Below are 16,746 nucleotides of genomic sequence, written 5' to 3' on the forward strand. Positions count from 1 at the left end.
TACTACTGATCATTTTGATATCATTTCCTCTGAATCTTAGGATCTCTATGGATCCTTATTGTTTGTCCTTAAACTGAAAACCTTTATGTTTCTATTTTATTCAAAATATTGAAGAATAATTTATTTAAGGAGACTTTTGGCCTTCTGGAAGGAACATTCTCCCAATGAAATAAAGCAGAGTTCTCAACGGCATTTTAAGAAACTGATATTTGCAAACAACTTTGAAACAACTCATTTTTTTTTGTCATTTTTGTTATTTCATGGTGTCTTTAACCTATCTTATAGTTTGCAATTTTGTAAAATATCAGTGTGAGAAAAATACAGCTTATTTATATTATAGTATACATGAGAAATGTGTTAAGGTTTCCAGTGAAGAAAAGGCAAAAAAGCCTTACCTTTTTTCCTAGTTCATGATAACCATTTTTAACCTCAAATTTACTGGATAAAATATTGCATTGATTTATATATTTGTGACTTTAGCTAACTTTACCATCTACATCCACAAAGATTTTGATTCATATTCAAACGTTTACCTTTTGCTTAAATTGAAGAATATTTTCCACATCTTTGTAATGACCTTAAGTGATATCTTCATTCTGTGAAGTAGAAAACTTTGATTTTTTTCTCTAGTCAGGATCAAAATATGTTGAAATTTTCCTATTACCAGAAACATTTTGGACCATTTACACTAGTGGTCTCAACTGCAGGTTTGAATGAGAATACTCTGGAGAGCTTTTCTCAAAATAGAACCTCTCCAGATCCTGTTTCAGGAGGCTTGGGATGCAATCTAAATGTTTGTTATTTGAAACTACTATTTTTTCTGAGATTTGGAACAGAAAATCAATACAATTAAACCATGTTTATGGATATAATGGACTTGGTTTTGGACTTGGTGAATTTAAAATTCTAATACTAGCTTTTGCTTAGTGTTTTCTAGTATTATTAATTTATTATTATTCTAATATTTTTAATTTCTAAATTTTATATTATTAATTTTCTAATATTTTCTAATAGTTAATTCTAATATTAGCTTTTGCTTAGTTTCAATCAGATAATACTAAATCTTTCCTGATGACCTGATGCCAGAAAAATGAAAACATTTTAGATAACATCAACCTAATTCTGTTGTGCTTTCTTTACCTGGCCAAACTCTCTCTTCCTAACAGATTCAGTTATTTCCAAGTTCTAACTACGTGGGCTTCCCTGATTGCTCAGTTGGTAAAGAACCTGCTTGAAATGCAGGAGACCCCAGTTCAATTCCTGGGTCATGAAGATCCACTGGAGAAGGAATAGGCTACCCATTCCAGTATTCTTGGGCTCCCCTTGGGGCTCAACTGGTAAAGAAGCCACCTGCAATGTGGGAGACCTGGGTTCAATCTCTGGGTTGGGAAGATCCCCTGGAGAAGGGAAAGGCTATCCACTCCAGTATTCTGGCCTGGAGAATTCCATGGACTATATAGTTCATGGGGTCGCAAAGAGTCGGCACAACTGAGTGACCTTCACTACCACTACAGTAACTACGTTTTACCCTGCTTCTCTTTATCTCTCTCAAAAATGTATTGCTTAACACACAGATTTTGGCATTCAATGTATTTCTTTTTCTCTTTCCAACCCCCAATTCCTCTTTTCAAAATTATGTATCACAGTGGAGAAATGCAACAGGCTATTAGAAATATGAGACTAGGGAATTGTAGAGATGTTGAAATATAAATTAAAGGTATAAACTGGAGAACTTTATACTTTAAAAATTTGTTTGAAGCAGTGTAAATATGTGTGATTGCCTCATGAAAGTTTTGGGAGAAAATTTAAAGCCAGATCCTTTTTGGCTATAAAGGACTTTCAGTTAAATGAAACTTCTAGTTGTATGTGATGAAGACTTTTTGTTAATAATGATGCTGGTCCTTTATACAATATGATGATTATTGGTATGTAATGGCTACCCACTATTTTCTCTGTGATTCTAAACACCAAAATAATTTGAGATTATGTGTTAACAACATGTGTTGTGTAGCTCTGATGGTCAATGATCAATTAGTGTTCCAAATATACATGAAATTAAACAGCGGTAAGTAAGTCCTGTAAAAATAGTTTATTAAAATTCAGCCAGTGAGAAGTTCACTATATGGATTTGCCAAGGACATTTATTTTGTAATAATTTTAATATTCCATTGAAACTGGTTAGTCAGAAAGAGAGATAAAGAAAATAGAGACAGAGTAAGAATGAGAAAGAAAGAATATTGTGGTGTGGTCTTTTTGTTGTATAAATTTCTCTGACAGAATAGTTTGATAATCCCAGTTCATTATTATTCAATTATAAGAGTTTTAAATTTTGAAATTCCAAGCAATTGTACATAGCCATCTCAATTGTTTTACTAACTGTATAGAATAAGATATTTAATAGGTAGAAAGAGTTGGCCATATATGTATTACTACTTTAGATTACATGCTAATATATTTGTATATATTTTAGCACAGTTTAAACAAACAAACAAATGGATTGTGGGTATTATAAATTTATATTTAACCTCAAATTAATTTTAACATATATTGAGACTGTGCAGGTATGGCTATTTTTTAAGATAATACCTTTCTTCCAAGAACCAAAAATATTTCTGGTGTTCTGTTCAAAACAACTCTAGTTAATCAATTCAACTTTTTTTAATGTGGATGAGAAAATATATTTTACAATTTTGAGTGGTGAAAAAATTTTGCTAGGAAGCTTAATGATTTACCCAGAGTCAGTAGAACTCAAAGGTAAAACCGATAGGCAAGCACTATTCTTTTTTAGCTCCATGGATAGTTCTTTGCTTTCCACTAAGAAATTCACAGATTTTTAGGATAGGTTCCAAGGACAAGGTTCCTACTGTGCTTATTGCTAAAGAAGAAGGGCTTCTATAAATGGATAATATATGTAAGCATAAGTACACTTGGTACTTTTTATGTTGCTTAATATCTTAGATCTGTATCTCTTGAAAACTCAGATATTCTCATATTTTGCTTCATAGTCTTCTGGAGCCTTATATGGTTAAAAATATATTAACTTATTCAAGCATCTAGCCAAAGAATTTTGATGAGATATGTCATTTCCATATTTGAATATTTTGAAGGTATTTACACTGTGGGAGGGGAGTTCTGGAAGGGGAACACATGTACACCCATGGTGGATTCATATCAATGTATGGCAAAACCAATACAATATTGTAAAGTAAAGAAAATAGATTAAAAAAACATCATCATAAAATGACACTGCTCCAAACATATAAAGAATTATTAAAGTCACCTGAAATACCTAGCTTGTTTCTCCATAAGTAGTGTAAGAAAATAATATAGATATAAAAATAAGCACATGACTTTCTGAAGCTGAAACTCTTTCAAATGTGCAAGTTCTGAGCTGCCATATGAGATCTGTGTTAAGGATTACAGTAAACTTTGTCAGTTGAAGCATGAAATTTCATCAAAGTGGGATGATCATTTTTTTAATTTATAACATGTACATTTTTTTTTTTGCTGACAATGCCTGACCTACACAGCACAAAATAAAAGTAACTTTTGTAAATTGCTTGGTTTTATTTGAGATAAATATTCTAGGCAGTTTGGATGACCACTTTCAGATTTGAATTATCTGAATTATATATACATATTTATTAAAAACTGCATCAATAATTCATAGTTTTCTACTGACTAAACACTTTTAGCTTATGTCTTTTAAATGTATGTATATATATATATATACAGTATTTATATCTTTTAAAAATTCTGTCTGTATTAGAAATGAATTAAGGAAAAGGTGTGAGTCAGACTGATAAAATTAGTCTATTTCTCCTGTGAATTGTTAACATTTGAGAGTAATTATATCACTTTCTTTCTTGGAGGCTCAGAAATGTAGTTGTAATCTACATAGGGGCAAAGAAAATGTAAACTTTTTGAAATTACTTAAAATTTCAGTAAAAATAGAGATAAACGATAACTTCTGCATTAAACACATTCATTTATATGTTATATATGATAATTTCTACCAGTAAAAGCAAACCAGGAAAAAAAATTAGTTTTTCAGAATGTGCTTACAGTCTCTATTACTTCAGGGAAGTAAAGAACCATGATAGTTCTATAAATTTAAATTTAGACCAACTCATAATTGAATAGTATTTAAAACCATATTTATGGACTTTTTAAAGGAAACTAACTTTTCTGTCAGGACTTAAGGAAATTACAAGGATAAAAAAGACTTGATTTTATTGACATTTTAAGAATAAAGGAAGGGTAGTGTTATGGCATGAATAAAAACATTCCTAAATGCTGAAAAGTTATGTTAAAGTCAAAAGTTTTGTCTGGAAAAAAGGAAAGAAATAAAAGCAAAATCAAGGACAACTGGTACATTGTTAGCTGGATTTTTGTGATGATCATGGGAAATCAAAATTCGTATGATACATTTTACCTACAATTATAGAATTAATGTCTTGACTTCAGTCACCTCTGGAAAAAAAAAACTGCTGCTCTTCTCCTACAGTAAAAATAATATAACTTATTCTTAAATGTAGCTATTGAGAAATTGTGGTGCACTTTTGCATAATTAACAAGGAACCTTAAAAAAGAAAAAAAAAGGAAACTTATCCCCCATTTAGATAGCAAACATGTTGTCAGTCTGGATCTGTCTTATGCTTCATCTTATCATCTAATACATCTCAACATCTAATACATGGTAGATACATAGTAGATGCTTAATAAATATTTCCTGAGGAAATTTTAAAAAAGCACTCTTAAAAATGTGTACCTCAATAATTGAAGATATGAATAGAGATCTTATAATACTGGCTTCCAAATATCAACTCATAAGCCTGTTACATCTTCAGGTATTATTTTGATTAAAGCTTCTTTAAGACACATATAGGTATCTAGAGTCATATCACTTAAAAATCAGAAAAAAAATGTATTTTAGTAATGACTTGTATAAGGAATTATATGACTTTTACAGAAAAAATTCAAATGAATTATCTAGGTTAATTTTCAAAATAGTAAATAAGCATTGCCTCCAATTTTTAGATGAATACATAAAGATCCCAAAGTAACTTACTCAAGACAATATGATGATAGAAAAAAGGATAAGATAGATTCAGTATATATTTGCTGTTTGTACACATATGCAATGTTAATTTAATGATTGCAAGGAAAATAGGCATCATCCATGGTGCCTACAGCAGGATGACCTTCAGGAAAACCATTGGAAATGCCTAGAAAAGGCAATATTCTGTCTCTTTTGTTATATCTTTTGTGTGATAATGTGGGTGCATTTTTATGGGAAAATAACAGTTATCAGCATTACCCTCAGAGAGAGTTGTTTCAAAGGAATAGAGTAGGAGTGGCTAATATGCTTAACACTTGTCCCATTCTTTTGTACTAAAGGTAATTCATGTGAAGCAAAATTGTTAATATTACTGGTAAAGTAAGATTACAGCATAATTGTGATATTAATTTGAATATATTTGCAGCATTCAATAATGCCTATTGGTTACCAGGCACTGAAGTAGATACTGAGAATATGGAGATGAAATTAACATCTTTCCTTTTCTTTTTATTTATTTGGCTGTGTTGGGATCCTTGATCTTCATTGTGGCATTTGGGATCTTTTTTTTTGTATTTGCAACATGTGGGATCTTTAGTTGTGACACTGGAATCTTTGTGGCATGTGTGATCTAATTCCTCAACCAGGGATCAAACCAGGGCCCCCTATACTGGGAACAGAAAGTCTTAGCTACAAGACCACCAGGGAAAGTGATTCAGCTTTACTACCTTTGAGTATGTTATAAAAACTAAAAGGGGAGAAATATAAACAACAGCTATTATACAATATAGGAGGTGTGATGATAGAATTGTTTTTAAAAACAAAGAGAAAGCACATAAAGGAGAAAAGATTTCTTAGAGGAGATAATAGTTAAGCAGTAGGGTAAAAGATAAGTGAAAGAAGATGTTAAAAATGGGAAAGATGGACACTGTTAAGTAGGGGCTGTCTTACAAGTTTCAGATGTAAATATAAATATGCAAAATACTCATTTTCCACTATTAATAGAGTATAGAAATAATTATAATATTCAAAAATTCAATCAGCTTACTCTAGGCATTTTGAGAGCCGACTTACTACCTATAATATTAATCAATTTGTTCTCAATATCTGTTTATTTCTTTCAGATTTTAAATAACATATTTCAATTATAAAAAAATTTGAAAAAAATTAGAAATGTAAATGGACACAAATCAGATCAACCACCTGGAGTAAACTTTATTTTGTAAATGCGAGAGCTTTGAGACTTATAACACAGAATAATTATTTTAGTTAGAACTAAACTAACAAGAAATATCAAAGCAGTATTATTGAATCTCAAGGAAATTGTTAGTTGTAACTTATTATCAGAGTACTTTTCATCATATTCCTCTGTGTAGTGAGAATTGTTTCAATATTTTAGTATTGACAGCTGTGAACAGATAAAATATTAAAATAAATTACTTTTCTTTCTTTTAATCTTAGTAAAATCTAGTAATAATTGATGATAGGGGAAAAGATAAGAATAAATCATTGAAGAGCACCTTCAATACATTTTTAAAGTAATTACTTATGATTTAATATACAGTATTTGAATTACAGAAGTTCACAAAGGAAACTAAATATTCTCATTCATTTCAAGAGATCTGTAACAAAACTGACCTGAGAATTATTCACTTATCCACCTAGATTCTTGAGATGTATTTTTGAGACAAAGCACCTTATGTCTAGGCTTGACTATTATATTGCTATCGCCACTCACTGCCTTGTGTTTATGACTAGAGTGGTGAGCTCTGGTATATGTAGCTTGTCCACACTTAACCAACATAAAAGTATTGTGTTTGAAGTGCTTTAATAGAACCTTTTCTTGCTGACCTTTACTTAAGATATCAAAACACACATAACAATGGAGAGAATAGATTCTAAGCAGAGTCTCAGAGATTTCTATAAAAGATATCATGGTTATAAGCTTGCACTTCTGAAACTCAAAGAGATTTATTTTACTTATAAGAAATATGTAGCATGAAATTACCATTTTGTAATTTTCCCCATATAAATTGTAAGAGAGAATGCTAGGGGTTTTGGATTCACAAATACAGATATATTTTAATTACGGTCTTCAATCCTCTTTTCATTTACTAATTTCATGTGTGTATATCTGCTTTTAAAACTTAACTGTAGAAGAGGTCAATGCGATACTGGGATAAAGAGAATTGCCCTATATAAATTATTGTCAAAAATGTACAAGATCTTTAAAATATGGGAGAACTGGGAAACTGGATATCCAAATGAGTTGTATCTTATATCTTAATTTTAAAAACATTATTGCAAAAACACTACTTAAATTAATGACAACTAGTTTTTTTCTTTGAAACCACAACTTTAGAAATCAATTGTGGTTGGCTAGCCACAATTTGTTTATTGCTTGTTACTGGTTATCAGATCTATGAATTTTATTGACTCAGAGTCAAGCAAAAACCTGCCTGGAGTTTGGGGGAAATATCTGTTTTTATGGTAACACCTCATATTTGCAAGCAAATGGGCCAAGCTTAAATTCTATCATACAAATAACAACAGCAATACCCCTTTTTGTTATACTAATTCAGCTCCTACAATCTTTTATCTTCCTCCTCTAAAGTATTACGTTTCAGCATTGAACCAAATACCAGCATTTTATGTTTATGTCTCAGTGTGTGTTCTGTGTGTGTTCAACCTAGTTTGGACCATAAAATTAGTGTGTGTGTGTGTTAGTTGCTCAGTTGTGTCTGACTCTTTGCAAACCTACAAATCCTCTCTAATCTGCTGAATGCATAACACTTGTTTTACAGTTGCATAAATCGAGCTCATTATTTACATTGTGAAGTATTTTATAGTGAAAACAAACATATGCTTTCTCAATCTTTAACCTTCCATGTCTAAATTGAGAAGGCACTTGTAGAAATTCTACTTTCTGAGAAGGCAGTGATGATTGCTTTATGGTTAAAGTTCAGAATAACCATGCTTGGTATTATCAAAGTACTTTAAAATTATTAGTATAAAACTTAGTGACTATTTTCTGATGGGGGAGTGTGTAATTTCCTCGGTTCTGTCTCCTCACAACAAAAACTTGAAGCGATGGACCAGTGTTACAACCCTCAGATGGACCAGTGTTACAGCTCAGTTTTATTTAGAAAGTAAAGGAAAATACATCCTCAAGATGTGAGGACATGCCAACCCAAAAGATACGAAGAGAAAAGAGACTCCCAGCCCAATTTTTGCTCCTCTTGTTATATGTTTTTTCTCCTCCCCCTGGGCCTGCTCTATGTAAACTGGGCTAGCCAGAAGTCCTGTTTGTTTAACCTGAGCTCCTCACCCTGGTCCTCAGACCTTCCTTTGTTCTATTTTTGCCGACTTTTCCCTTCCTTGTCTTTTAGCCACTGCCATTCTGGACTCATTTTTCCTATTCTACCTACCTAACATTTCCATGTCAACGTGGGATTCCCTTTTAAAAATAGTGATCTATTACATACTGGTCATTGGAAGGTTTGAAGATTTTGTATATTTGTGATTATTGATATGTATGGTAATAAAACTTGTGTGTCTTAAAATTTCATCCAATTTAATAGTTAATCATTTGGATAGCATAGATGAAATGCTTTTGAAATATGTGTTATTGACACTAATAAACCTATTTGAAATATTAACATTGGTGGGATAAATGAAATATTTTTGAATACTAACAAAATGTAATTGGGCATATACATAACAAAGTATCAGTGTGTTTTAAATTATCATATTATTATATTTTCATAGTAATATCAAGAATTTTTTCATGATAGGAATATATATTTAAAATTTTAAGATATAATTAACAAATGTCTGAAAGCTAATACTATATGTCTTTTTCTCCTTAATTATAGTCATGATTTCATTGGAGAATTTACAACAAGCTATAGGGAACTTTCTAGAGGGCAATCACAGTTCAATGTATATGAGGTAAGAGGAATTTTACTTTATGTTTTTCTGGAATAAGTACATTTATGCTTTTAAAATATAGATTTTTACAAAAGATAATTGCCAAAGGTTACCAATATAAAGAAGAATCTTTAAACTTATTGAGAAGATTGGTTTTTGAGATTAAATAATGTTTCTCTTCAAATCACATGGTCATTTGAATCTACTTTGTTGATTTAAAATTCTTGCCTATGAAACATTTTCTTATTTAAAAAACATCCAATATGGATATGTTTATGTTTCCTTGAGCTTCAGCCTTTATGTTTTGCCTTACTACTAACATTCTCCTCAATCCTTTTTTTGAAATTAATTTATTTTTTATTGAAGGATAATTGCTTTACAGAACTTTATTGTTTTCTGTCAAACCTCAACATGAATCAGCCATAGGTATACATATTATCCCCTCCCTTTTGAACCTCCCTCCCATCTCCCTCCCCATCCCACCCCTCTAGGTTGATACAGAGTCCCTGTTTGAGTTTCCTGAGCCATACAGCAAATTCCTGTTGGTTATCTATTCTACATATGGTAATATAAGTTTCCATGTTACTCTGTCCATACAGCTAACCCTCTCCTCCCCTCTCCCCATGTCCATAAGTCTATTCTCTATGTCTCTTTCTCCACTGTTGCCCTGTAAATAAATTCTTCAGTACCATTTTTCTACATTCCATATATATGCATTATAATACAATATTTATCTTTCTATTTCTGACTTACTTCACTCTGTATAATAGGTTCTAGGTTCATCCACCTCATTAGAACTGACTCAAATGGGTTCCTTTTTATGGCTGAATAATATTCCATTGTGTATATGTACCACAACTTCTTTATCCATTCGTCTGTTGGTGGACATCTAGGTTGCTTCCATGTTCTAGCTATTGTACATAGTGCTGCAATGAACAATGGGATACATGTGTCTTCTTCAATTTTGGTTTCCTCAGAGTATATGCCTAGGAGTGGGATTGCTGGGTCCTATGGTGGTTTTATTACTAGTTTTTTAAGGACTCTCCATACCATCTTCCATAGTGGTTGTATCAATTTACATTTCCATAAGAGCATTCCCTTTTATCCACACCCTCTCCAACATTTATTGTTTGAAGACTTTTTGATGATGGCCATTCTGACCAGTGTGAGGTGATATCTCATTGTATATCTCTAATAAAGAGCAATGTTGAGCATCCTAGGTCTGAAGTGGGTTTCTTGTAGACAGCATATATATGGGTCTTGTTTTTGTATCCCTTCAGCCAATCTGTGTCTTTTGGTTGGAACATTTAATCCATTTACATTTAAAGTAATTATTGATATATATATGTTTCTATTGCCATTTTCTTAATTATTTGGGGTTGATTTTGTAGATCTTTTTTCTTCTCTTGTATTTTTTGACTATATAAGTCCCTTTAACATTTGTTGTAAAGCTGGTTTGGTGATACTGAATTCTCTTAACTTTTGCTTGTCTGAAAAGCTTTTTATTTCTCCATCAATTTTGAATAAGATCCTTGCCAGGTACAGTAACCTTGGCTGTAGATTTTTCCCTTTCAATACTTTAAATATATCCTGCCATTCCCTTCAGTCCTGCAGAGTTTCTGCTGAAAGATCAGCTGTTAAGTGTATTGGGTTTCCCTTGTATGTTACTTGTTGCTTCTCCCTTCCTGCTTTTAATATTCTTTCTTTGTATTTAGTCTTTGTTTTTTTGATTACTGTGTGTCTTGGCATGTTTCTCCTTGGGTTTATCCTATATGGGACTCTTTGTGCCTCTTGGACTCAATTGACTATTTCCTTTACCATGTTGGGGAAATTTTCAACTATAATCTCTTCAAAAATTTTCTCATACCCTTTCTTTTTCTCTTCTTCTTCTGGGACCCCTATAATTTGAATGATGGTGAATTTGATATTGTCCCAGAGGTCTCTGAGACTGTCCTCAGTTCTTTTCATTCTTTTTACTTTATTCTGCTCTTCAGAAGTTATTTCCACCATTTTATCTTCCAGCTCACTGATTTGTTCTTCTGCTTCAGATATTCTGCTATTGATTCCTGGTTGACCATGTGGATTTAATCTGCAGCTTGTACATCTGGTGGGAAGGTTTTGGGTCTTCTTCCTTAGCCACACGGAGAAGGCACTGGCACCCCACTCCAGTACTCTTGCCTGGAAAATCCCATGGACGGAGGAGCCTGATAGGCTGCAGTCCATGGGGTCGCGAAGAGTCGGACATGACTGAGCGACTTCACTTTCACTTTCCACTTTCATGCATTGGAGGAGGAAATGGCAACCCACTCCAGTGTTCTTGCCTGGAGAATCCCAGGGACGGCGGCGGCCGTCTATTGTGTCTCACAGAGTCGGACACGACTGAAGCGACTTAGCAGCAGCAGCCGCCTTAGCCATACTGCCCCTGGGTTTCATTTGTAGTTTTAGTTCCACCTCTACATGTAGGTCGTCTACTGGGATTTGCTCCTGAGGCTGCCCTGGAAGGCTTGGGTTTGCCCCTGTGAGGGCCAGGTATGGAGGTGGTGCAGCTGCTTGGGTTTCAGGGGTTCTGGCAGCACCAGGTACTCAGGGGAGTTGGTGGCTAGGGCAGTAGGAAATATAGTGCTCTAGAAGGGTATGGCAACCAGTATTGGCCAATACAATTCCAGTATTCTTGCCTGGAGAACCGCCTCCCTGATGGAGAAAGCTAGCAGGACACAGTCTACAGGTTGCAAAATGTCGGACATAACCAAAGCGACCCTGCATGCATAGGCACAAGACTTTTTGCCTGTGGCAGCTCTGCCCCAGTGAGAGTTGAGCATGAAGATGGCATAGCTGCTTGGCTTGCGGGGACCCTGGTGGTGCCAAGTGTGCAGAGACTGGACTGCCTCTGCCGCAGGAGTTATGGCCCTATCAGAGTCTTTTTTTATAAGCCTTTTGTAGTTGGCGATTAGAAGGCCTCTTTGGCCAGTCTTTCTCCATAGCTCTGCCCATTCAGGCGCTTAGAGGGCTCCCTTGCCTGGGGTCCTTCTCTGTGTTCGGTGCATCAGGTACATAGAGGGACACCCCCCACCCCCCACCCCGGCGGGGGTCCTACCCTGTAGATCGGCACATCAGGCACTTAAAGGGGCACCCTGGGTGGGGTCCTACTCTGTAATTTGCATATCAATCACTTAAAGGAGCATCCTGGGTGGGGTCCTACACTGTAGTTCAGTGCATCAATCGTTTAATGGGCCAACCTCTCTATCATTCAGCTGCTGATGCTGGTGTGTGGGGAGCGAGAGGCTATGGTGATGGCTCCACCCCCTACACATGACTCAGCAGTATCGCCTTGCTTCCATGACTGTCTAGCATTCCTCCTCTGGCATTTCCCACCACAATCTCCTCCCTCACATCCCCTCACAGTCTCTCCACAGTCAACAGCAGCCTTTGCACTGGGAGTGTTCCACAATCCCTAAACTCCAGCTCCCAGCCGCTGCGCCTTCCAGGGGACCAGCGTCCCTGTCTGGGGTATGTATGGCTGTGGCAAGGAGTGTCTGAATCTCATCCCATTTAGGCTGCCACGGATCAGCTGTTTCACTCTCAGCCATGAATGTTTCTCCTCTAGAGAAATCTCCTCCTGTTGCGTTACTAGGCTAAAGCAGTTGTATTTCACACATTCATTCGTTTATTAGTTTATGAATAAGATATTTATCACTTGACTTCTATATTCTGCACTCTATATTAGACCCAAAGGATGGAGAGATAAATAAAAACGTCACTGTCTAATGGGAGAAACACACATAAAATATGTTTACATTACCTTGATAGGTGCTATATATAGCTAGCACACAATGAGATATCTAGAGGGGAGTGCAGCAAATTTATCCCAAGAAACCTTCCCAGGCAAAGACAAAGTTGGAGTAATGGAGCAATTTTTCTATCTGAGTCTTTTAGAAACCCATATTAAGGCTTGAAACAGACAGTGAAATTAATATGACAGGTTGTACTTATATAGATATCTGTTCTTTCTCCATACCCGCAAGGTTGAAGAGGAACAGCGCAAGCATATTCGTCCTTTTGTACTTAGAACACAGGTACTGCCTGTGTTCAGTAATAATGCTCCAGAGATCAATTACATTGAATTGCCTTATCTTTAAAATGTATTCTTCTCTTTGGGTCTCTCTTATCCAACAAAGTTTGCTTAATGAGATTTGTGTCATATCTAATGACAAAGAAGCTTAGTAACAATTGTTCCTTATTAAATACCCTGCATGAATATTTGTGCCATAATTTCAGGTAACAATGTGGTCTTATTCTGTATGTTATCAGTAGAAGAGATTAGTCTGAATAATATCTGGAAGAAATTTGTAGGTTATATGTAACATATATATAGATCTTGGTCCTATATACATTGGAAACTTCATTTTTTGCACACATGTAAGGGGATTCAGTTTTGTTGAGGCAACTAGGGAAATTTGCAATCACTATTCCTTCAGATAGTCTTTTGCCCCTTTCTTTCTCTCTTTTCCTTCTGGTACTCCCAGTACTTTCTATCTATCTATCTATCTATGTTTTTATGTTTGATCATATCCCACATGTCTCTTATTTTTCATTTTTGTTTCTTATACTAGAAAATCTCAGTTGACCCACCTTCAAGATCACTTATTATTTCTTATGCCAACTCAAATGTTCTATTAAGTCCCTCTAGCAAATTTTTCATTTGTTACTGTACTTTTAAAGTTGAGAATTTCTATTTGGTTCTTTTTAATAATTTTGATCTTATTGATTTTTCTGTTTGGTGAAATGTTATTTCATGGTTTATTTTACACTTTATTTATTCTTTATTTTGTAAATGTATTAATAGTGACTGATTTGTAGAATTTATTAAATAAATTCCATATCTACAAGTTACCAAAGATATAGTCTATTGATTGCTTTTTTCTATGTATGGACCATACTTTCTTGTTTCTTTGCATATCTTATAATTTTGGTTGTTGTTGAATGCTGGAAATTTTTTAAAATATAATATAGTTACACTGGAAATCAGATCCTCTGCTTTTTCCAGAGGTTGCTGTTGTTGCTGTTTATGGGTTTAGTGACTTTCTCGGAGTAATTCTGTAAAGGCTCTTTTTCTTTTCTGTGTGGGTCACTGCAGTCTGTGCCTTGTTAACTAGTGGTCAGCACATCATTTGACTGAGATTTGTGTATGTTGGTACACTTCTTATATGTTCCAAGTGTAATATTCTGCCTTGGCTTTCACTTGATGCTTAAACAGAGACTCAGAGTCAGCCATAGATGAAGAATTATGGTTTCCTCAAGGTATTCCTTGGCCATTCACACAGTTCTACACAGGCACGTGGCCTTCTAGATCCCCAGTAATATGCCTGAGCTTTTGAAAGCCCTCCTATTTGACACTAGATCAAGATGGTGGAAGAATAGGATATGGAGCTCATTTTCTCCTATAAATACATAAAAAAAATACATCTGCAAATGGAAGAGTTCTCATAGAACATCTATTGAACATGGGCAGAAGACCCCCAACTTCCAAAAAGGCAAGAAAATCTCTGGGCAGGGCAAAAGAAAAAACTTTAAGAAAAAAAAAAGGAGAGGGGGAGAAAGGAATCAAGATGGGACCTGTGTCCTTGGGAAGGAGCTGTGAAAGGGAAAATTTTTCTACATGAAGCTGTGAAAGGGAAAATTTTTCTCCGTTCACTGGCAGGCAGGTCAGCAGGGACAGAGAGGGAGCTTTGGAGCCTCAGAGGAGAGTATAGTAACTGGTTCAATGAGGCCAAAGCAGAGAAAGACTTGCACAGTCAGTGCTGCCCAGCACTCCCAAGCTTGAGGTACTCATTACTGAAGTACTGAGGGGCTTGTGCTTTGGAGGTCAGACCCAAGGAAGAGGACTGGGGTTGGCTGCATGGAGATAGCCTGAGGGGGCTAGGGTGTGGTGTGAGAGGAGGCCTGGGCCCAGCAGGGAGGGAGGGCAATATTGTTGGGCAGGTGTGGGAGGAGAGGGGTGGACCCACCACAGGAGCTTCTTTTTCTGCACTCACTCTGAGGTGGCAAGGCACCACCAAAACAAGCTCCAGGGGTAGGTACCAGCTACTGCTATCATCTCAGACTCCAGAGATAGGATCAGACTGCTGGTGAGGGTCTGTGACTAGGAGCTAACCACTGCTTCTCTCTTTCTGGGAGCGTGCTTGAGCTGTGCACCTGTACACCCCTTATCAAGGGGATAATGGCCAGCACTCACTAAGGAAAGAGACAGCAAGCATCCAAACCAAAAATAGCCTTCATACCAAAAAAACATTAAATCATTCAAGCTACACTGAGAAGCTCCTGCATATAAATAGCCTTTAAGACTACAGTAGATGATTGTTTCTGCTAAACTCACAAGAGAAATATAAGCAAAATGACAAAGTAGAGGAACCACTCTCAGTTAATAGACCAAGAGAATTCCCCTGAAGGAACAAACAATGAAACAGACCATTTGAATCTAACAGACACTTAGTTCCAAATGGAGGTAATGAAAATACTGAAGACATTAGGAAAGAATATCGACAGAAATGCAGATTACAGTAAAAAGGACTAGAAACTATAAGGAGGAGCCAAGAAAACTCAGAATATTCATTTGCTGAGATGAAAACTGAGCTAAAAAAGCAAAATGAATAATGCAGAAGAAAGAATAAGTGATATGAAAGATAGAATAATGGACAGTAACCAATCAGAATAGCAGACAGAAAGCCAAATGGGAAAAAAAATTGAAAGCAATATAAGAGACCTATGGGATACTATAAAGTGTGCCAGTCTAAACATAATCAAGGTTCTAGAAGGAGAAGAAAGAGAAAGGAGGACTGAAAATGTATTTGAAAAAATTGTGGCTGAAAACTTCCCAAATGTAATCAAGGAAACATATATTCAGATAAAGGAAGCACAGAGGGTTCTAAACAAGACGAACCCAAACAGACCTACCCTAAGACATGTTAAGTGTCAAATATTAAAGAGAGGATTCTAAGGGCAGCAAGAGAAAAACAAAGAGTTCATTGCAAGGAAATTCCCAGGAGGCTATCAGCTGATTTCTCTACAGAAACACTGCAGACCAGAAGGGAGTGGCAGAATATATTTAAACTCTTGAAAGGGAAAATCTGCAACCTAGAATACTCTATCCAAATGTTTATCATTTAGAAAAGGAGGAGAAACAAAGAATTTCTCAGACAAGTAAGAGCTAAAAAAAATATGGCAACACTAAATCTATCCTACAATAAATATTGAAACATCTCCTGTAAGTGGAAAAGAAGCAAGAAGATATGGGAAGAAGAAAATCATAATTTGAAAGTAAATCACTTAAATTAGCCAGTACACAGATCAAACAGAGATAGAGTAAAAAAAAAAAAAAAAACTGTATTTTTGAAATCAATGATAATCACAAAGAACAGCACAAGGATAAAGATAAAGGTGTAAAAAACAACATCAAAATCATAAAATATAAGGAAAGAGTAAGAAAATGCAGATTCTTTTTTTTTTACAGTGTGTTTTAGCCTATATTGCTATCAGATATAGGAAGGTGTTAACATACTTGAAAAATAGGGAAACCACAAATCAAAAACATACAATAGATTCACAAAAAATCAAGAGAACACAAGCATAAAATAAATCACCAAACCACAGAAAGAAAGAAACAAGGAAAAAACAAAAAATCAATCAGAAAGCAAGGTTTAATAGGTCAATAAATATTTGCTTATCAGTAATTGGGCAAAGTTAGTTACTTAGTCATGATG

At 35.0% G+C, this 16,746-nt stretch overlaps 1 protein-coding gene across 3 annotated transcripts in view; it reads left to right on the forward strand.

The window, feature by feature from the left end:
• Positions 1-16,746, forward strand: part of CPNE8 (copine 8) — a 268,048-nt gene that overhangs the window by 156,714 nt on the left and 94,588 nt on the right. For all 3 annotated transcript variants that reach the window (XM_081483375.1, XM_081483374.1, XM_081483379.1), the window contains one exon: positions 8,935-9,010. In XM_081483375.1, the coding sequence (XP_081339501.1) occupies positions 8,935-9,010 (76 nt within the window). The remainder of the gene's footprint in view (positions 1-8,934; positions 9,011-16,746) is intronic.

Source organism: Giraffa tippelskirchi, chromosome 4, assembly GCF_054371585.1.
Source record: "Giraffa tippelskirchi isolate mGirTip1 chromosome 4, T2T-mGirTip1v1.2.pri, whole genome shotgun sequence".
NCBI classification, from domain to species: Eukaryota; Metazoa; Chordata; class Mammalia; order Artiodactyla; family Giraffidae; genus Giraffa; species Giraffa tippelskirchi.